The following is a 22,162-nucleotide window of genomic DNA, read 5'->3' on the forward strand; positions in this document are numbered from 1 at the left end:
TGGGCAAGTCACTTAACCCTCATTGTCCTGCAATCAATCAATCAATCACTCAATCAATAGATTTTTAAATGTAATTGGGAAATGTGTGCCAAAAAGAAATTAAAATACAATGAGACATAGATGATTTTGTTTGGTGGTTTTCTCAGGTGGCTCACAGGCATCTGTTTCTATTTGGGTTTGACAACAGTGATACAGAGGAAATTCTTGTTCAGGTATAGGTTGGACAAGAATAGGTCTAGCCACATCATTCTCCTGCTCTAGAATCTTAAATGGCTCCCTTTTTGCCTGTTGGTTAAAATTGGCTTCAGTTAGCTTTTCTAGACTGTCTGCATAACTCCCTTTTACATATATTCTGCTCCAGAGAAACTAGCCCTGAAATTAGAGTTTCATCTTCTGCATCCCAGGTCTTTGTACTGGCTCTCTCCCCTCTGCCTAGAATATACTCCATTCACAATCTTTGAACTCCAGAATCCATAGCTTTCCTTCAAGACTCAGCTCTGATGCTACTGCCTACCAGAAGCCTTTCCAGATCACATTGCTTGCAAGTGCCTTTTCTTCTCAGATTGTCTTGTATTTCCTTATCTGTTTACTTGTTTGTATGCCCTAATAGAATACAAACTCCAGGATGATGGGGCTGTTTTTCATTTCTGTCTTTGAATCCCTAACACCCAGCACAATGCCAAGGACATTCTTTCCTTGTTTTTGTCTATACTTATTTATTATTTTGTTGGCATAGGGAATGCCTGGTATGGAGACTCCCTCTACCAGAGCAGATCAGCACCCTGATTGGAACTAATATTCTTTCTTTTTTTTTTTGCTGGGCAATGGGGGTTAAGTGACTTGCCCAGGGTCACACAGCTAGTAAGTCAAGTGTCTGAGGCCGGATTTGAACTCAGGTACTCCTGAATCCAAGGCCGGTGCTTTATCCACTGCGCCACCTAGCTGCCCCAGAACTAATATTCTTAAAGAGTTACACAGTGCAAAGGATGTTGGTTTCAAAGTCAAATGATTGAGTCCTGCCTCTGTCACTCAATCTCACTAAATTTCAGTTTCTTTGTGGGTAGAAAAAGAGTGTTGGACTAGCTGGCTCCTTCCTGTTCTAAATATCCAATACTAGGGGATTACCTGGGCCACCGAGAAACTAAGTGCCTGGTCACACAGGTGACCCTAGGAATAATTTCATTTGGGGCAAGGATACTGTGGTGAGTCAGGGAGCAGTCACTCCAACTACCTATGTAGTAGTATTAGGGGAAGGGGCACTCAGGCCTTCTCCTGGGTGACTTTACTGTAGAAGATGCAGGAAGGATGTTTGAGCTCTGGAAGAGTGAGTAATTGCCCCTCCAATAATAGAGCCCTGGAACAAATTGCCTGTTGCCCCATGCTAGTGAAAACTATGGTGAGAAGCACTCAGATCCATGGCTTTTGTATTCCCAGGTGCATCGTACAAATAATATCATATTAGTAAATGCTGGTTGAGGGGCAGCTAGGTGGTAGAATGGATATAGCACCAACCCTGGATTCAGGAGGACCTGAGTTCAATTTGACTTCAGACACTTGACACTTACTAGCTGTGTCACCCTGGGCAAGTCACTGAACCCTCATTGCCCCACATAGATGATAGATAGATAGATAGATAGATAGATAGATAGATAGATAGATAGATAGATAGATAGATAGATAGATAGATAGATAGATAGATAGATAGATAGATGGATGGATGGATGGATGGATGGATGGATGGATGGATGGATGGATGGATGGATGGATGGATGGATGGATGGATGGATGATAGATAAATGATAGATAGATAAATGCTTGTTGAATTGAATTAACCTCAAGTTCCTCTGCCTTGATGTTTCCTTTTAGGAGCACAGGTTAGCAACTGGCAATCCAGAGAAATGGTCAGTTACCTCTCAAGCAGAGGTTTTCCAAGTTGAGCAACAGCTGCCCAGAAGAATGTTCCTTTGTCAGCATGCTTTTGAGAGAACACCACCAGCATCAGCTTGTTGCTAATTTGAACCACCACCACCAAAAGAGTCATGCCCTGGCTGGCTGAGAAAGCTGGACCTTGTGAGTTGCTCCAGACAGGCTGAGGTGAACATGGAAGATCTGTTCAGCAGTGACACAAAGTTGCATTTACTTCTGGAAGAGTATGAGTGCCAGGTATGACTTAAGTATTGTATGTTTTCTATATTTGTTCTTGAGGGTTCTGAGTCCTTTGGGTGTTAAGCAGCTTCTGTGGTAGAGGAAATAAAAATCCTGTCCCATGCACAGAAAGAAAAAAAAATTAGGGGCAGCTAGGTGGTACAGTGGATAAAGCACCAGCCCTGGATTCAGGAGGACCTGAGTTCAAATCCAGCCTCAGATACTTAACACTTACTAGCTGTGTGACCCTGGGCAAGTCACTTAACCCTCATTGCCCCATGAAAAAAAAGAAAGAAAGAAAGAAAAATTAGAGTGAAAAGTGAAACCCACAAGTGCCCTGGAAAGGGGGGTGGGGTTCCATACACCTGAAATAGATAACAAGTCTCTGGCTGTGTTGCTTCCTCAAGAGACATAGTTTCACAAATTAGCAAATCGAATAAGTCCCCACCACCACCACTTAAAGGGGCTTGAAGACGTGTAGCTCTTGTGGGGAGCTACTGTGGCAGCCCCAATTTCTCCTTCTTCTCCTCTTCCTCTTCTTCTTCCTCCTCCTCCTCTTTTGTTTCATTTTTCCAGTACTGTTTCCCATCTACCAGAGAGGCAGGGGAAGTAAGAGGTAGGGGAGAGACAAAATAATCAGGTGTCCTCTGAGGTCCCTTCCAACTCTGGGAAGCTCTGTATAAAAAGGATGGATGAAGATCAAGATAATCCTCTGATTAAATTGAGGACTTCTCCAATCAACCTAAGACTATAGAATACCTATACCTATAAATTATGAGAGGATACCTATTAATTAGGGAATGGTTTAATATAATTACAATTTAATCGTATTGTTCTGTAAGAAATGATGAGGGTGGGGCAGCTAGGTGGCGCAGTGGATAGAGCACCGGCCCTGGATTCAGGAGGACCTGAGTTCAAATCCGACTTCAGACACTTAACAAGTACTAGCTGTGTGACCCTGGGCAAGTCACTTAACCCCAATTGCCTCACCAAAAAAAGAAAAAAGAAAAAAGAAATGATGAGGGTGGAGGCAGCTAGGTGGCAGTGGATAGAGCAACACCCTGGAGTCAGGAGTATCTGAGTTCAAATCTGATCTCAGATACTTAACACTTACTAGCTGTGTGACCCTGGGCAAGTCACTTAACCCCAACTGCCTCACTAAAAAAGAAAGAAAGAAAGAAATGATGAGGGGGTGGTTTCAGAAAAACCTGGAAGGACTTATATGAATCCATGCAAAGTGGACTGAGCAAAACCAAAAGAACACTATACATAGTAACAGCAATACTGTAACAGTTATCAACTGTGAAAGACTTAGCTACTCTGATCAATATATAGATCCAAGATAATTCCAAAGAAGTCATAATGAAAAATGCCATCCACCCTCCAGAGAGAGAACTGATGAACTCTGAGTACAGATTGAAGCATATTGGGTTTTTTCTTTTTTTCTGGTCTTTTTTTGTAACATGGTTAATATATAAATATGTTTTGCATGACTTCACATGTTTAATGAATATCATATTGCTAGCCTTCTCAATGCGTGGGGGAAGGAGAGAGAGAGAGAGAGAGAGAGAGAGAGAGAGAGAGAGAGAGAGAGAGAGAGAGAGAGAGAAAGTGGGAACTCAAAATTTTTTTAAAAGACTATAGGGCATTAGTTTCTTTTTGTGTGTGTGAGGCAATTGGGGTTAAGTGACTTGCCCAGGGTCACACAGCTACTAAGTGTTAAGTGTCTGAGATTGGATTTGAACTCAGGTCCTCCTAAATCCAGGGCCCGTGCTCGATCCACTGCACCACGTAGCTGCCCCAGAGCATTACTTTCTTTTTTTTTTTAAGTGAGGCAATTGGGGTTAAGTGACTTGCCCAGGGTCACACAGCTAGTAAGTGTTAAGTGTCTGAAGCCGGATCTGAACTCAGGTACTCATGACTCCAGGGCTGGTGCTCTATCCACTGTGCCACCTAGCCGCCCCAGAGCATTACTTTCTAATCAAATTGAAGAATTCTTCCTAGTTAAAGGAAAACACTGAGAGCAGAGAGACTCTAGAGTGGGGAAACTTGATGTTGAATGCAGGCCATGAGTAGGGGTGGCTGAACTGGAGTGCGTCAGTCACTAGGCACTCCCTGTGTCCTAACTGTTCACTTCAACGATGTCCCCCCTCTGCTTTCCCCCTCCAAAATAAATCAATCAATCAATCTGGGCAATTGGGAAAATTTCTTTAATTTAATCTTTTGATTGGGAAAAGAAGGGAGGAAAGGGGAGAGGGAGGAGGAGGGGGGAAGAAGGAGAGGAGGAAGGGGGAGAGGGAAGGAGAGGGAGAAAGGGGGAGGGGTGGGGAGCAAGCTTCTTAGTGACCGTAGGCTCAGCTGCCTCTGTCTTAGCAGCTGCTCCTTAAAGGGCCGAAGAAGAGGAGGAGAAGGAACCTGGGGGTGGAAAAGGGGAGAGAGGAGAAGAGATCTTCCTTAGTGGTTTAAAGTTTCCACTGGTGCGTGGTTGTGCAACTGCGAAGGGTGCTCTAGCAGTGGCAGCCACCAAAACAAGCCTAGCCCATAAACAAAGCCACGTGTCCTCCCAGGCCGGGAGGCAGGGCTAAAGGCAGGCAGCTCTTCCGGCAACAAAGAGCAGCCGCCAGCGGGCCCAGGATAAATACTGCGGCCCTGGCGTCGGAGCCAGACTCCCTGGAAGGAGCAGCAGGCACCAAAGCGCCCTACGTCCTTCTTCGCCCCTTGCCGTCCCCGGTCTTCCGAAAGCCCACCAGACCGAGAGCAGACAGCTTTCCCTGGACCCCACCCCCGGGACACACGGCATCTTCCTCCTTCTGCGACCCCCTTCATCCCCAATCCAGTCCGACCCAGCGCATCCCCTAGCTCCCAGGTCTGCAGTAGCCTCCGGGAGCCCCCCGGCCCGAGGAGTCTACGAGCGCCGAGCCGCCGGGCAAGTCCAGGTGCATCTCGTCGCGTCTAGTAGCGTCTAGTCCCGTCCCGTCCTCCCAGCAGCCGCTCACTGGCGCGATGCCATTCCTCGGGCAGGACTGGCGGTCCCCGGGACAGAACTGGGTGAAGACAGCGGATGGCTGGAAGCGGTTCCTGGATGAGAAAAGTAGTGGCTTCGTGAGCGACATCAACAGGTATGGGGAATTCCTCTTCTCCAGCCCCCTACCTTCTTCCTCGTATCCTAACCCATCTTGTCCTTTCCCGTTCCTCCCCGGCCAACCCCATGTTATCCAGACAGTGCTCAGAACCTTGCTGTGCAAGCTCCCTTGTCTTCCTTGGGATGTCCACCCTCTGGGATCCTGGTCCCAGATTGGGGCTGGGGGGAGGAAGGTGCGACCTGATGCGAGAAAGCTTGGGGTGGAAGTGGGACGACGAGGATGCCAGGGCGCGACAAGTGTTTGCAAAGAACTTGTAAGGTTGGAGGGGGAGAAGGGGGCTTGAGAGTCATCTGTGCCCCGTGGAAGACGCGAGATTGGAACCCTAAAAACGGCATTTCTGCTTTCTGAGGCTTGGCTCTCAGGGTCTGCGGAGCTGCCTTAGATGAAGCGCAGGTTTTGTCTGTTTGCAAGGCGCAGAGAGCAGCCTCGGGAGGCTCGGCTGTGCTCTGCGTTCTAATGTTCTCCGGGCTCAGTCCCCAGAGAGGCTGTGACACCGCAGGCAGGTACCCGGGGCTGGCCTTGGCGGAGCGCGGCCATCCTGTCTCTTCTTCAGCCCTTTCTGCTCTTTGGTGCACGGGCGGGGGTGGGGTGGGGGGTAGAGAAGCTAGAGGGAGCCAGGAAGCAGCCTCCGGCCTCGAGGATGGGATCTGGGAGAGCCAGCTGGTCCCACGGGAAGGGGTGCTCTTAATGGCTTAGCTTGTAAAGCAGGGAAGGAGGGGGCAGCATTTGCACCTGCTTCTTCAGTTACCGCCTTGTATTTGTTTAATGTCTCTATTGTGATTTTTAAAAAATTATTCAAAGTGAGCCCGTCTGAAGGGGGAGGGGGGGAAGCCCACTAACCTTCTGTGAACCTTCTCATTCTAAGTCCACACCTCATTTGTTCTGGGGAGAAAAATCAGCCATCTGTCATCTGCTGAAGAGACTGACCTTGTTATACTAATAACCAGAAATCATATTCAAATAGCTCATTTTCCTCACCACATGTGGAGTGTAGGTAGTGAGGGCCCCCATCTTACAGATGAGGAAACTGGCCCACAGCGCAGTGAAGTGATTTTTCTCAGGGTCACACTGAGTGCAGCTAGACTGCAGCTAGTGAGTGCAGAAACTAGGACTGAATCCCAGATATTCAGAGTCCAGGGGCTCCTCTGCTGTTTTAGTTAATAAAAAGGATCATAAGATCATCTATTTCCAATTGGAAAGGATTTTAGAGACCGTGTAGTTTTATCCTATCTCTTTGGAGAAGGGAGTGGGAGACTGGAGCTATGATTTCACCAGGTGGGAAATTCCCAGTGTGCATACTCCCAACATTAATGAATATCTGCCACTCAGTTATTTTATAGTCTTGGAGAGTTCCTGGGTCACTAAAAGGTAAAGTGACTTGTCCACAATCACACAGCCAGCATACATCACTGGGCAGGTCTTCCTGACTTCAAGGCTGGTTCACTCTCCAACTAAACTATGCCATGCTGAGGAAACTTAAGTCCCAGAGAAAGAATGACTTGCCTTAGGTCATGCAGGTAGTAATAGCAGAGGTACAGGGGTTCAGTGTGGTCTGGAATACCTTGGGCACCCTGAGCCTCAGTAGAATTTTCTTACAAACCATCCCGCTGAACTGAAGGAAAAGAGGGTTGGGTCTGTTGCCTATGAAGAAGTGTGGACATAAACATGGTAATGCCACAATGTGGTCCCAAGTTTAATTATGGTTATAGTATATGGTCTCCAAGGAACTCTGCAGCTCTTAAATTCTTTCACCTACCTTTCTGGGTGATTGTGAGGATAAAATGAGATTCTCGCAAATACTCCACAAACCTTAAAGGGCTCTGTCAATGCTAGCTATTATTGTTATTTCCTTTTGCCTTTCTGTTCAGTTAAACCCTGCATCTTCGGTCCCTAGCATCGGTGGAGATGGGGAGTTCTGTCCCTGAGCCAGGTTTCTAATTATTCAAGCCTTTGAAATGGTTGTTTTGGATGAGTGCTTGGCACCCAATCCTAAGAAAACTATCAGGAAAATGTGGTTATTTTGAAGGCTTAACCTCCAGAGCCCCCCATCTGTTTGTTGTTTGTAACAGATCAACCTCTCTTTGTCTTGCAATAAAGGACAAGTTATTTAATCTCAGGGGTTAGTGAGAGAGATCGAGAGGCACAAGCTATATTGATTTTTTTTTTTAATTTTGTGAAAATACATGGGGGCAATCATGAAGGAGGGCTGCTTGGGAACACTATAAAAGAAATCTCTTGTTTATGAAAGATCCAATAACAATTTAATTACAAGGAAAACTATCCTAGCCAATGTCCTCTTTCTCTGATGCCAAAGTCCATTGTATAGGAACTCAAGTTACAAAATGTGTTCGGTCTCAGTTTTGGTTTTTTGTTGTTTTGTTTTGTTTTTTTTTCTAATTGAACGCTTCCCTCCAGCCCAGGGAACTTTCTCTTCGACCATTATTTTAGCACTTGCTCGATTTCTGAACAGGATGTAAATCAGCTATTTCTAAAGCAGTAAAACGTTCTTCAAGTGGTACCCATGGGGTTCCTCATCTCTCTAACTAGAGCCCTCTGCATATACCTCCCCTTCAATGGGGAGAAGGGTATTAGGTTCACCTGTACTTGCTTTAGTGTGCTAGGTTTCTAGCCTCCGATTGAATTGCCCCCGAGTGAAACCTCTCCGGTTTTCCTCCACCTCCACCCCCTGGGGTTCTGGTGAATACTCTTACTGTGCCCCATCTGGAAGATAAGTTGGTATCAGTCTCCCTTAGAAAACAGTGGGTGCCTCTCTCCTATTGGTGTGGAAGAGCCTGAAGGGAGTTTCAGTTTACCAGAAAAGCTCAGATTCAGGCCAGGATCAAATGGCTGCCTCTTCTTTGGTCTCCTTAAGCCCACTTTGTTCCTCCCCATCCCTTTCTCCCATCTTCCCCATCCCTAACTGGCACCTTTCACGTTTGGCCTGTCTGAGCCTGAGTAGGGCAGCAGAAGGTGATCCTTCCACCCTGCTGATGACCCCTGAGTGAGTCAGAGCCCCGGGATCCTTTTGGTAGCCCTAAAGCAGTTGGCTGTTAGCACTTTGCTATTTGTTTTTACTTCTTTCTTTTTTCTTATCTGTAAACAACTCCAGTCCTCCCTGCTCAGAATGCAGAGACTACCAGCCTCTTAGAGGCATATTTGGCCGTCAGGGGCCAGGCTTTGGAATCTCAAATGTCCCCACTGTTTTCAGGGCCCTACTGACTGAGTTATCTGTGATGTCAGGTTTGGGCTGGGTGCCTAGGCAGGTGATGGCTGCCTCCAGCTCCTGGAGAGAGGAAACAGAAGGCAATCCCTTTAAAAAAAAAAAAAAAGACCTATAAGTAGGGTGACACAAAAGCTTCGCATACTTCCTTACTTCCACTTAAATTTTCGATGAGCAGCTGAAGTAAGAGGCCATGCACGGTTGATGTGGTAACAATTCAGATTTTCTGGACTCTGGTCAAACATTCTGACAGTGTTCCAAGGGCCCAGTCTCACTCCAACAGCCAAATGCCAGTCAGTCAACTTACAAGCAGTTTGGTGTGATGGAAAGAACACTGAATTTGGAGTCTGAGGACTTGGCTCCTGGTACAGCCCTTTAAAGACTGAGTCTGTCTCCTTATCACTTAAAATGGGACCTAAATGGTTGTGCTGACTCTTAGGGTGGTCATGAGGATTAGATGAGTCAGTGGATGGGGAGAGCCCCCGTACCTAGAGTAAGAAGTGGTAGCTCTGACCCTTTTCTAGACATATGACATGATTTGAGCATTGGGAAGGAACCAACCATCTCAATATACAGATGAGGAAATTGAGTCCCAGAGACAGGCATGAAGTCACATGCCCTAGGTGTCCCACAAGTAGAAAAGGGCAAAGCTCATTTTCAAACCTAACTCCCCTGACTCCACTTAGAGTGTTTTTTCCACATTACTACACTGTTTCACATCACTAAACAAATCTGTGCCTCAGTTTCCTCATCTGTGATATAGGGATGACAATATTGGCATGACCTACCTCATAGAATCGTTGAGAGAAACCCATTTTATAAATTTTGTTACTATAATGAAGTCATGCCAGGTATGTGCCCAACACTGTGTTGGGTCTTGGTGAGACATATATAAGAAAAATAAGTAACCTGGTTCCTTGCCTAGACTGCCCATGCCAGGGATACTGTGAATAATCAAGTGACCTTCTCTCTCTTTCCATTTCTTCAATTGAATAAATATGAATTGAATTGATGTAATTGGATTTTGGTGTGATCTTTGCCTCATTTTCTGGCATTGAAGAGTCAACTGGGCCACATGGTGGTATTTGGATAAATTTGTTGGTAGGGTTTTAGACTATTTCATGGAGTTGGGCCTCATAGTTTATGGCCTAACCTAGACAATTACTTATCTAAGTACATTTTATTTATTTTGTTTGCTTGTTTATTTATTTTGGGCAGGGCAATGAGGGTTAAGTGACTTTCCCAGGGTCACACCTCTAAGTACATTTTAAAATCACACCAGAGGTTTCTAAAATGGCAGAGCAAATAAACAAAGGAGAAATGGGACGTTCTTAGGGTTTTTTCCCCTTTACTAATCCCCCTTTTACCTCTGCCACCATAATAGATTCATCTTGATGTCTTTCCACACTTTTTTCCAAAGTTCCCTTTAAGTATCCCATCATGTTAAAAAAAAAAGCCAGTTGCTCTTATTCTGGGCCACTGCCCTCAAAGGTTGGGATTAACTGGTGCCAACTGCTAGGAGTAAAACAGCCACTGTGTCTGCCATGCCTTCATTTACAGTGCATGGAGGGAAAAGCCTTCGACATTGGTTCTGCTGATTTCAGATTTTGGAAAAATAAATAAAATACTGTGGTTCTTAAAGTAGGGTAGCTTTTCTTGGGGGGGAGGGAAATCCTTTTGTAATTTTCCATTGGCTTTCAATTTGCCTGAAACGGACATAATTGAACTCTTAAAATAGCATTGAGCTGAATATATTATTGCTTAAAATATAAGCAGGCAAGACAAATAAACCTCATCACTTTTCCCATCCTGTCCCTACCCCCTGGAGTCCGAAAGCTAATACTGAGTGAAAATTGCAGGGTTGGTTCAATCTTCTCTATGCCCTGCAAAGGAAGATCATAATCGATTGTATTCTTAAACTTGCTTTGATAATGAGTCACTCTGTCTTACAGCAGGTTATTGTATTTTCTGTGAGGGAGAGGACTCAGATTCCTTTGGGGGCTGTTTTAAATTAGGAAAGAATAAAATGAAATATAAATATTTAAAATTTCCAAAGAATAGTAACAAGCTATGTCCTAAGCTTATGAAAATGCTTTGTTAGGCTTTGCCTGGGTGTTTCTGTGATGGAGAAGATGACAGCTTAGTTTTATGGTGCTCTTCATGGGGGTGGAATGTGCACTGTGGGTTTGTTATCAAATAATAGGACTTAGTGTAGTATCCTTGCATACATGGCGTTCTTACTTGGTTTTCAAAAGCAACCCATGGTCCATGCCCAGGACAGTATGGATAGCCAAGTGACCTCCTATCTCTTTCCATTTTCTTATGGGGTGCCCCAGGTTACTGCCTAGGACTAAGAGTTCTAATGCACCCCCATCCTCCACCGCTGCCTCCCTCACTCTCCTAGTCTCTCCTCCCTTATTTTCTATTTATTTATTCACTTGTTTATTGATCTGAATGGAGGGTTTTGCTGAAGTCAGGAAGACCTGGGTTCAAATCCTGTTTGAGACACTATTGATCTAAGCCACATACCAGTCACTAAAACTCTCCAAGCCTCAGTTTTCTCATCTGTCAAGTGGGGATAAAAGCACCTAACTTACTCAGGTGTTTGTAGGAATCAAGTGAGATAATGCTATATAAAGCACTAGATTAATGTGCTATTATGGAAATTCACTCTCCACTGGTTGTCTGTAACTCTAGTGCTATAGAGCTTATAGTCCTATGAAGTTGCCTCAGGTACTGAAAGGTTAAGGAATTTTGCTTGGTCACACAGCTAGTATATATATATATGAGAGAGAGAGGACTTGAACCCCAGCTCTTCTCGACTTCAAGTCTAGTCCTCTAGCCACTGTGCCATATTGGCTGGCTATCAAAAACAATAGAGGCAAGATGGTACAGTGGAAAGAACACTGAATTTGGAATCAGAAGCCCTGGGATCGAATCCCAGTTCTTTCATTACCTGTGTGACTTTGGGCAAGTCATTTCCATGTCTCTAGGCTCACCTCAGTTTCCTCAATAAAAAGAGAGGGATTGGACTAGATAATCTCCAACGTCCCTTTCCACTCTAAATCTGTGAGATATTTAGCTCCATCTCTGAGCTTACTCTTGTTCCTGTGAGAATGAATTCAACAGGAGTGCAGGAAACAAAATTCATACCCTGTTCGCTTGACTGATAGGCCTATAAGAGAGCAGCTGTCCACCTGGAACCTAAAAATAACTTCTCCATCCTGCATGAAAGGGAAAGGGCTGTAAAGATTAGGAGGCTTGACAGTATATTTGAGTGGCCTCACAAAAAGATGATAGTCAAACCTACCTCTGCTTGTACAAAAAAAAATTGTATCAGCTGATCAGTAGCAAAATGCTTATTATGTTAACTGATATGGTTGAAAACCATGGAAAGGACTGGGTACAAGAATCATTTGTTTTGAAATATATATATTTGTATTTCTTCCTCTGTATTATATATATGGTATATAGAGGCCAAGGCAGGGGTGTGCTGAAGCCAGCTTGTATTGAGAGAGCCAATTGTTAAATTATCAATGTGATCACGTACACCTCAGAAATCAGTAATTATGACAAATCAGGGCTTAATTTATTGATTTTTAGACTCAAGAAAGTGGTGGAAAATGTTAATTCATACTGAACTTTTTTAAAAGTGTCACATATACACTCCCCTGCCCCCAAGAGCTGGCTGTTAAACATTTACCAGCACACCCCTGATATAAAGGGTCTTTCACAGGACAGGTATACCACATATAACTCAGTGAATGAACTGACAAGTTATCTGTGAATCATATCATATTTTAAATTATTCCACTAAAGTCACAGACTCACATAATTTTGGAAATGTAAAGGGCTTTACTGGATGTCTGGTGTTACTCATATTAACCAAAGAAAAGAAATCTATGTTCAATGTGTCCAGCCAGTGGTCATCCACATTTAACTTGCAGACCTCCAATGGAGGAGGACCCCTTACCTCCCAAGGGACACCTCCCCCCTTCCTCTTTTGGCTGGGCAATGAGGGTTAAGTGGCTTGCCCAGGGTTACACAGCTAGTAAGTGTCAAGTGTCTGAGACCAAATTTGAACTCGGATCCTCCTGAATCCAGGGGCTGGTGCTTTGTCCACTGTGCCACCTAGGTGCCTCCCCACTTCCACTTTTGAATAGCTATGATCGTTAGCATTTAACTGAGCTGGCCTCAAAGGCAGGAAGACTTGAGTTTGAGCCTACCTTGGATACATACTGGTACTGTGACCCTGGACAAATCCCTTGACTTCTCAATCCCCCAGGCATATCTCTGAGACTCTAAGGTGCAGAGAAGATGCCAACCTGCATTGATGGAGAAAGTTTCCTTACCCAGGAGTTCCCTAGACCCATAAAATCACAGGTCCAGTCCTTATCCTGTTCCTACATCAAGGCTAATTTTCAAGCCTTTAGTTTTTGGGGGGTTTTTTAGTTCTGCATTCTCAGAACAGAAGGAAAAATGTGAATTCCTTTTCTTCAAGACTTCACTTTAAATACTTGATGATGGCTAATTGTGTGGCCCCTGAGGCTATTTTTCTCTGTACTGAACATTCCCAGGTTCTTAGAGGGATCCTCCGATGGGACAAGTGGGAGCCTTCCATCCAGGCTGACCTCTTCTCCAGCTTATCTATGCCTTCCTTATATTGTCACACCCAGAGCTAAACTCAGTACCTGAAATGTGCTCTGACCAGGGCAGAGTACAAGTAGAACTAGTCTCCTTATTTCTAGAATTTAGGGTTCTCTGAATTGGAGCCATATTACATTGTTAACTCTAATTGAGCTGAAGGGTCACTGGAATCCTCAGATCTTTTTCATTGTCTCACTTTGCCTCTTCTATCTTGCACTTCAAAAAAGTGTCTTTTTTGAACCACATCCTATTTCAATGACCCAAGAGCCCAAGTTCTATCAGGACCTAAAGTTAGACGGTCTCTGAAAACATGACTGATGATGGCTTGTTTTGGCCATCCAAAACCAGCCTCATTAATAAATTCAGGGAGGCTCCTTGCCAGAAGACCAGCCAGCCACCAGGTGAAAATTTGGGGGAGAGCAGGTGGAGAGGGGCTGGAGCTATAACAAATCTTGAATATTTTTTAAAACTCTATATAGTACTTTAAGGTTTGCAAAGATTTTTTTCTCCAAACAACCCTATGAGATAAGCAGCATGAATATAATTGTCCCTCTTGTATAGATGAAGAGAGTGAAGCTCTGTGAGTATGTGACTTACTCATACTCATCTGTCTAGTAATAGAGTGAAGACACAATCTACTGCATTACTTTCCCCCTCTCAAGACTTGAGGCCAAATGATGGAGGGAGTAACTACACAGACAAATCCACGAATCCTTTTAAATATTGGAAGTATTTTCATTTGGGGAACTTGAACATCAAGGAACTCTATGTAGAAACCTTTTGTAACATGACCAGTCACAATTTCTTTTTTGCAAGTTTGAATTTCCATATATCCTTGTTATTTTGTTGTGGAGCATATTGACAGCAGTAAATCATTGTGCCTTCATCTGCCTTTAGGGAAGCAATGTTGGAGAGTGGAATGAGTGCTGGACTTGCACTCAGGAAAACCTGGGTTCAAATCCTGCTGCTACCAGCTCTAGAAACTTCCCTGAGCCTCAGTTTCTTCATCTATAAAATGGGGATTATAATACCTACAGGGAACAATTTATATAAATGAACACTATAAAAACAATTTTGAAAAATGTAAGAACTCTGAAACATCCAAAGACCAACCATGATTCCAGAGGATGTGATGGACCCAGAATGCAGAATAAGGATAGACTGAATTTCAGGAATTTGATTTGCTTGACCATGCATATCTGTTACAAGGGTTTTGGTTTTTGTGTTGTTTTTTAAATGGTAGGGCAGAGGAAGGTTCAAGGAAGAAAACAGATTTCTGTTAAATACATTTAAACTTTTAAAAAGTAACCGTTCTTATAGTACCTACATCGTAGCACTATGTGGATCAAATGAGATAACGTGCACAAAATGCAGCAAAGCTTGAAGCGTTGTGTAAATGCCATCTACTACTATTTTGTCTCATTTGTTAGAGCTGCCCTGTGACTGACTTACTGTATGGTAAATCTGTCGTCTCTGGAAATAGAACATTAATATCTAGTCACCAGATGATGGCTAAAACGACTGAAAGAAATCCTCACACGGGCTGAGCTAAACCTGTTGTCACTGAATGATATGTACGATAGTGTAGAATGTTCTTTCTCTTCCCAGTCCTTGTTGGAATTATCTTGTCAACATGCATCAAGGTCCCAGATCCTGAACTGGCACCTGCTCCTCATGGTTAATAATGGAATGCCCCTTCCCCTTTGGAGACCTTGCTCCCTTACTGCATTCTATAGCTTTGTTACTCAAAGGTTATGAACAATTCCAGATTTTGCAAATTAAGTCATACTTTGATGAATGCCAGGAGAGCTATTTAAGGAACCCCGTGATGAAGCCATTTTTACATTGTCTTGAGAGGGGGAATAACATTGTGGATACAGGGCTAATCTTGGTTAGGTTCAGGTTTTGCCTCTGACGTGTAGCTATGTAACCATAGGTATATCACTTAACCTCTCAGTACTGTTGGCAGCTCCCTAAAACTATGGATTATAAATGAGTTGTAGATCTCCACAGGTGAATGGAGTTCCTCATATAGATGAAATCACAGGTCCAGGGTGTCCCTCCTTCCTCCCCTTTCCCCCACCTCCTTTCAAATGTTAGAGGAACAAAGAGTAGAGGATGCTATGCTGGCCTTTAACTTAGTAAGATCTGGGTTCAAATCTTGATTCCAAAACTTATTAGCCAAGTAACTCTGGGCAAGAAATATACCCTAAGGGGGCATCTAGGTGGTGCAGTGGATAAAGCACTGGCCCTGGATTCAGGAGGACCTGAGTTCAAATCTGGCCTCAGACACTTGACACTTACTAGATGTGTGACCCTGGGCAAGTCACTTAACCCTCATTACCCTGCAAAAATGAAAAGAAAAGAAATATACCCTAAGATTTGTTTTGACCAAGATGGAGGCTGCATGGTTGAAGGGAGAAGAGATCCTTCACCATTATGAGCAAATCATCCCTCAGATTCAGTGAAGAGTGCAGGGTTTAGTGTTAACAGGAGTTCAAATCCAAATCCAAATTCTATCACTTGCAACCTGCGTGACTTTAAGCAAGTCAATTTATCTTGCCAAGCTTTGATTTCTTCATCTGGAAAAGATCATTGGGTTGGATGATCTCTAAGATCCCTTCCAGCTCTAAATCCATAATCCTATGATCTTTTTTTGAATCAAGTAACAATGTCACAGTCTGCCATTTTTTCATTAAAGGAGCATTTGCTGAGTACAGAACAAAGGGGAACTGTGGGCTAGGGAAATTTTTAAAAAATAATTTATAACCAATCTTGATCCCAGAGAAGAGATGAGGAAGTCCACCCCTCCTTCTTTTGGGGGGAGGTACAATGAGGGTTATGTGACTTGCCCAGGATCAAACAGTAAGTGTCAAATATCTGAGACTGGATTTGAACTTAGGTCCTCCTGAATCCAAGGCTAGTGCTTTATCCACTGCACTACCTAGATGCCCACCGCCTCCTTCCATTGGAAATGGAAGCACTATGAGGTATAAACTTTTTGCATCCATTGTCAGATGTGGCAACCACTGCTGGTCTTACTTCACAATGTTTCTTTATTCACAAGGTCAGAGATGAAGAAATCCTAAAAGGCTTCTGATTTAAAAACAAAATGCATCATTGCATTTTATTTTAATTCAAGTCAAAACTTTGAATAAAGAGGGAGAAACTCAACTCTGCATTCTGCATAGATATAAATATTCTAAAAAGAGATTAGTCTATGAATGTATGGAATTTGAGGGTAGAGGGAGGAGGGACAATTTGCCTTTTTTTCTTCTGTTCCATGCGTATGCTTTATACCAGAGCCAGTCATTTCTAAGAACAGCTTACCTTGAAAAAAGATAATTGTTTACACTGTCCCTGAAATCATACTTTCTCTTCTTCCATTATTCATAGTTACTGCCCAAAAGACGTGCACAACAAGGAGAACCTTTTCAACAGTCTGAACTATGATGTTGCGGCCAAGAAAAGAAAGAAGGACCAGATGAACAGCAAAACCAAAATTCAGTGTAAGGCATTATCTTTGGGCTTGGGGAACGGGTTTGAACAATTAGGAAAAGGTTTTGAGAACTCGTAGCAAAGAGACCATAGTGGCCCTCATCATATTCATTAATTATTGGTTTACTAACATTCATTATCCCCACAATTTGTTTTAATTTACTTATCTTTATACATTTCTTGGGGCAGCTTGGTGGCACAGTGGATAAAGTGCCAGGCCTGGAGTCAAGAAGACTCATCTTCCAGAGTTCAAATCTGGCCTCCCACATTTACTAGTTGTGTGATCCTGGGTCAGTCATTTAACCCTCTTAGCCTCTGTTCCTCATCTGTAAAATGAACTGGGGAAAGAAATGGCAAAAATACTCCATTATCTTTACCAAGAAAACCCCCACCTGGGATCATGAAGAGTCAACTGAAATTATAGAGCAATAACAACATACATTTTTTTTCCTTCTCCCTCCCCTAAAAAATAAAATGTTAAGTTCCTTGAGGGCAGGGACTATTTTGTTATTTGCCTTTGTATACGGGTCACCAAACACAGGGCTCAGAACACAGCTGGCACTTAATGTTTGCTTATTGAAATGAATTTAGTTGCACCTTTCTTCATGTTTATTTGGGTGCTCTTCAGAGGTTATTTGTGTCTTTGCATTCAGGCTTAACTTAAGTGAGGAAACTGTTTGAAAAGGAGCTGTGGGCCCATTTTTGTTACTCATTTCTTTCAGTCTTCCTATACTCCCTGTGTTGTCTTTGTCTTTTCTTTTCTTTTTCTCTTTTTGTCCTCTGTGTCATTTGTAGTTGGCAGGACTCAAATCGTTTTTCCTAGGGCACATTCAATAAAGAGCACTCCAATGTTTTTGTTTTGAGTTGTGGTTTGAAAGTTTTGAAAAAATTATATTCTGTTCTTTCTTCTTACTTGTGAAATTGCTATTTACATTCCTAAATGCTATATGTGAATACGAGAAAGAGTTTTGAGTCTCTGATCCTCCTAAACACAAAATATAAGATCTCTGGTTTAATCTGTACTGTGAGGTTTTGTACTTCATAATCTCATCTGTTTTATATCTTCTTTCTTGTGGCCCTTGGAAAAGCTTCACATTTTGGCATTTAATACAAACACCCTACCTAGTGTAAGAGGTGTTTCGTTTTGTTTTTAATTCAATAACAATTCTGCCCTTTGGTATACTAAAGCTGGCTATCAGCCATACTTGGTGCCTGGGACCCAAGTAAATTGAAGTTCTTAGCTGTATATTTATACACTGTAGAGATTAAACATTTACATAGTAGGGGACTGAGTCAGGAGAGTAAATGCCACTGCTTAGAACCCTGGCTTTTCTTTCAAAACTTTTATTAAACCTGGGAACAGATGCAAGAGAAACACACCTAACATGTTGGGCAATTCTATCGAGTACTAACAATGCATCCCTTTTTCAGATTTCCATCAGGAAAAATGGATCTACGTTCACAAAGGAAGCACTAAGGAAGTAAGTGCCCCTCAATAGATCTGATTAGTCCCGCTTGATTAACTTAACAGAATTGGACTATTGGCTTTTTCCTTCTAAGAGCCGAGTCAGAATTAGTACCACCCAACAGCAGAATGGTCTCCCTTTACTGGGTCTTCAGGAAGAAGTTGGATGGCCACTTGTTGGGTGGGTTTCAGTAGGGATCCTTTTTAGGCTATAAGCTAGACTAGAAAGCTGACTGAGTTCCCTTCTAACTCACATTCTGTGAATGTGATAGAGAAGGAGGCAAAGCTACAGCTCTGTAAGGTTCCATTCTGAGAAGTGAGTATGTCTTTCATGTGACAATTTAGCTGATATGTGAAGACAGCTAGCTGTCATGCCTCTGTCGGCTGTTTGCTAGTGACCTCCTCCAGCCACAGAAGGCTAGTTGAAGATCAATCAGAAATTGGTTCTGATTGGTTCTGAGGACTAAGCTCTGCCTAACCAAAAAATGACTCTGTTCTTCCTCTCTCACTCTCAGCGTCATGGATATTGTACCTTGGGGGAAGCTTTCAACCGGCTAGACTTCTCAACCGCTATTCTGGATTCCAGAAGGTTTAACTACGTTGTACGGGTAGGCATCCAGGTCAAAAGGTTTTGCCCTATTGACCTGTTGAGTTGTTGTTGTCGTGCGTTTTTCAGTCATGTCTTATCCTTCGAAATCCCACTAGAGTGGTTTGCCATTTCCTTTTCCAGCTTATTTTGCAGATAAGAAAACTGAGGCAAACAGGGTTAAGTGACTTGCCCAGGGTCACACTGCTAATAAGTGTCTGAGGCCAGATTTGAACTTAGGAAGATGAGCCTTCCTGACTCCAGGCCCAGCATTCTATCTACTGTGACACCTAGCTACCCCAATCTGTTGTGTTAGAATGTTCTAAGTGGCTGTGAATGTGTGTTGGCAAGTAAACCAAGAGCTTAAATGCTTTTATGTCTCTCTGATAGAACATTGCCTAGGTCTGGCTCAGAAGGCTGGCTCAAACCAAAACTTACCTAAGCTACTCTTTTTTCGTGAGTGGTTTAAAAATATTTTTTTCACTCTTTTTCATACCAAATCTGTCACCTGGTTAAATGGAAAACACAGATCAGGCAGCCCAGAATTCACAGCAGCAGGTCCCATTTCAAAGATAGCACTTGGGAAAAAGGGAGAGGCAAAGGTTCCTTTAATACAAATAAATCAACCACCCCAAAGATGGTCTTACAGCAAGGTGTAGTAAATAGAGTGCTAGAATTGGAGTCAGACACCTGGGTTTAAATCCCTCTTTAGAAACTAAGTGACCCTTTTCATGTCACTTAATTCCTCTCACCTCATTTCCTAATCTGTCAAATGGAGATAACTAGAGCACCTTCTTTATTGTGAGGTTTCTCCCTGAGATACCCTTAAAGTGCTGTGTATTATTTCCAAAGAGTTATGCAATAATATCAAATAATTTCCAGTCTTTTTCAATTTAATTCCCCTAAGACCTCTACTTGAATGTAGTCAGTGAGTTAGGTGACATAATGGTGAGGTCACCAGATTTGATGTCAAGAACATAGGGGCTGGGGGGCAGCTAGGTGGTGCAGTGGATAGAGCATCAGCCCTGGAGTCAGGAGTACCTGAGTTCAAATCTGGCCTCAGACACATAACACTTACTAGCTGTGTGACCCTGGGCAAGTCACTTAACACAGGGGCTGGAAACACACGGCATAGTGTAGTGTGAAGACTAGGGTCTAGTTACATTTCTTCCACTAACTTTGTGACCTTAGACAAGTCACTTAACATCCCTGATACCCAGTTTCCTCAATTAGAAAATAAGAAGGCTGACCTAGAGACCCTACGGTCTCTTCCAAGTGCAGTGTTCTGTGAGGCTAACCTAAGAGAAGATTCAAGGGTAACCAAGTTGGTAAAGTACCATCGTCAGTCATAAAACCTCATGCATCCCCGATAACTTTCTCTGCCCTCCCTTAGTCCTTCAGTTTGCACTCTCAGCTGTCCTAGCTGTCCTTGGCTGGAGCAGAAGAATTATATCAGAGTCCAAATCATATGAGTGTTTCTTCACCCCCACCCCATGTGATACTATATCCAGTACCAGGTTTAACCTAAAGCTGAAACTACCTGTTTTCATTGGTTGCTTTCCATTTCCAAACTCCCATGTGCAATAATACTGAATACTAAGAAGTCACTTTGACTAGATTGGAGTGAATGATGGGTAGAAGAAAGCAAAAACATCTCACTGAGCAGTCTCCAGGCTAGGTTGTTTTCTGTTGGTGGCATTTTCTGTTTTTGTTTGGGTCTTTTTTTCCCCTAAGCTCCCTTTTGCATTTTTGTCAGTGGTTCAACCTGGGAAGCTGCAGCTGTTTGGGTTTTAGGTTCTGAAGTGGGAGGATTTTTTGGCCAGCTCATCATGTTTCCCAGGGCAAGCTCATTGAGTCAAATGATTCCAAACAACCAGCCAAAGAGATGACATTCAAGAGAGTTCAGCCTTGGATTACTCACCTGTTGTCTAAACAGATGCAAGCCAGGCCTCCTGCACAAATCTGATCAAACCTGGCTTTTCACTTTAGGTACAGGCTCTTTACTAAGGCCCCAGAACTGTTTGACTCACTAAGACATCATTCCCTCAACACAAGTGATCAACATAAGACGTGCTCTTGAGCAAACAGTTCTCTCTGTCTGAGTCATTAAAGTTGTTTTCTCAGTGCAGGTGACTAACACAAGACACCTTAAGCCCAGATAGTTGAAAAACTGGAGCATGAATGTCATTAGACCAGACAACAGAGCACTGAGGGAGGTGTGGCCTTGTGTTCAGGGAAGTCTGGAATCTAACCTAGAGGATTGGTCCAATGTCCTCCGTGGCTTAGGGAATAAGAGTACCTTCCTTCTGGTTATCATATGAAAACACCCAACCACAAAAAGTCCTTCCCTATAATATGGGAAGTGTAACTGTCCAGAAAATTAGCATCTCACCAACATCACACTTCATATCTTCCTCCCTTCCATACATACTTTTTTTTTTCCTAGTGAGGCAATTGGGGTTGTGACTTGCCCAGGGTCACACAGCTAGTAAGTGTTATGTGTCTGAGGCCGGATTTGAACTTGGGTACTCCTGACTCCAGAGCCGGTTCTCTATCCACTGCGCCACCTAGCTGCCCCTGGACTATTTTTTTTAAATGAGTTCCAATTCTGCCAAAGAGGCTGATAGTTGTGTGACTCTGAGCAAGTCAACCTCTCAGAGCCTCAACTTCCTTATCTGTAGTATTTTACTACCTCCCTCTAAGGGAGGGTTACTTTTTTTAAACATTTAAGGGCTATAGAACTTTGACCCTTTCGTTATTCCTAGAGTATCATTATCATTTTTCTGGGTCAAGGATTCTGAACTGCACTGAATCACTTAAAATGCAATGGAGAGGGCAGCTAGATGGCGAAGTGGATAGAGCACCCGCCCTGGAGTCAGGAGTACCTGAGTTAAAATCCGGCCTCAGACACTTAATACTTAACTAGCTGTGTGACCCTGGGCAAGTCACTTAACCCCAATCGCCTCACTAAAAAAAAAAAAAAATGCAATGGAGAGACTGATGGGAGGGGCACACAGACTGAAGTCACATAGGAAAAAAATCCGCATCAGGAGCACAATCAAGGATTGTCACCAGAGAAATGTACGGCTGGGAAAAAATGATCAAGCCAGTTGGTCATGTGGTGAAAACAAAGAAAACACAACTATTTAGAGGGCATAGGTTCAGATCCCTCATCTGACACTTTGTGCCTGTATGACCTTGGGCAAGAAACTTCACTTAATGGGCCTCGGTGAGCTTATCTATAAAATGAGGAGGTTGGAACAGATAGCCTGAGGTCTCCTGCCACTCTAGGATACATGATCCTCTGGTAACTGGTGGACATCTTACATGCTATTAAGAGTACTTGGGGCGGCTAGGTGGCACAGTGGATAAGCACCCGCCCTGGAGTCAGGAGTACCTGAGTTCAAATCCAGCCTCGGACATTTGGCACTTACTAGCTGTGTGACCCTGGGAAAGTC

General features: G+C 43.3%; 1 protein-coding gene across 1 annotated transcript in view; it reads left to right on the forward strand.

Moving 5' to 3' along the window:
- Nucleotides 1-4,555: 4,555 nt before the first annotated feature.
- FBXO32 (F-box protein 32) overlaps nt 4,556-22,162 on the forward strand; it is a 39,244-nt gene continuing 21,637 nt past the window's right edge. The window contains exons 1-4 of the mRNA XM_043974107.1: nt 4,556-5,264; nt 16,552-16,664; nt 18,085-18,134; nt 18,634-18,726. Of these exons, the coding sequence (XP_043830042.1) occupies nt 5,149-5,264; nt 16,552-16,664; nt 18,085-18,134; nt 18,634-18,726 (372 nt within the window). The 5' untranslated portion in view covers nt 4,556-5,148. The remainder of the gene's footprint in view (nt 5,265-16,551; nt 16,665-18,084; nt 18,135-18,633; nt 18,727-22,162) is intronic.

Source organism: Dromiciops gliroides, chromosome 1, assembly GCF_019393635.1.
Source record: "Dromiciops gliroides isolate mDroGli1 chromosome 1, mDroGli1.pri, whole genome shotgun sequence".
In the NCBI taxonomy this organism is placed as follows: Eukaryota; Metazoa; Chordata; class Mammalia; order Microbiotheria; family Microbiotheriidae; genus Dromiciops; species Dromiciops gliroides.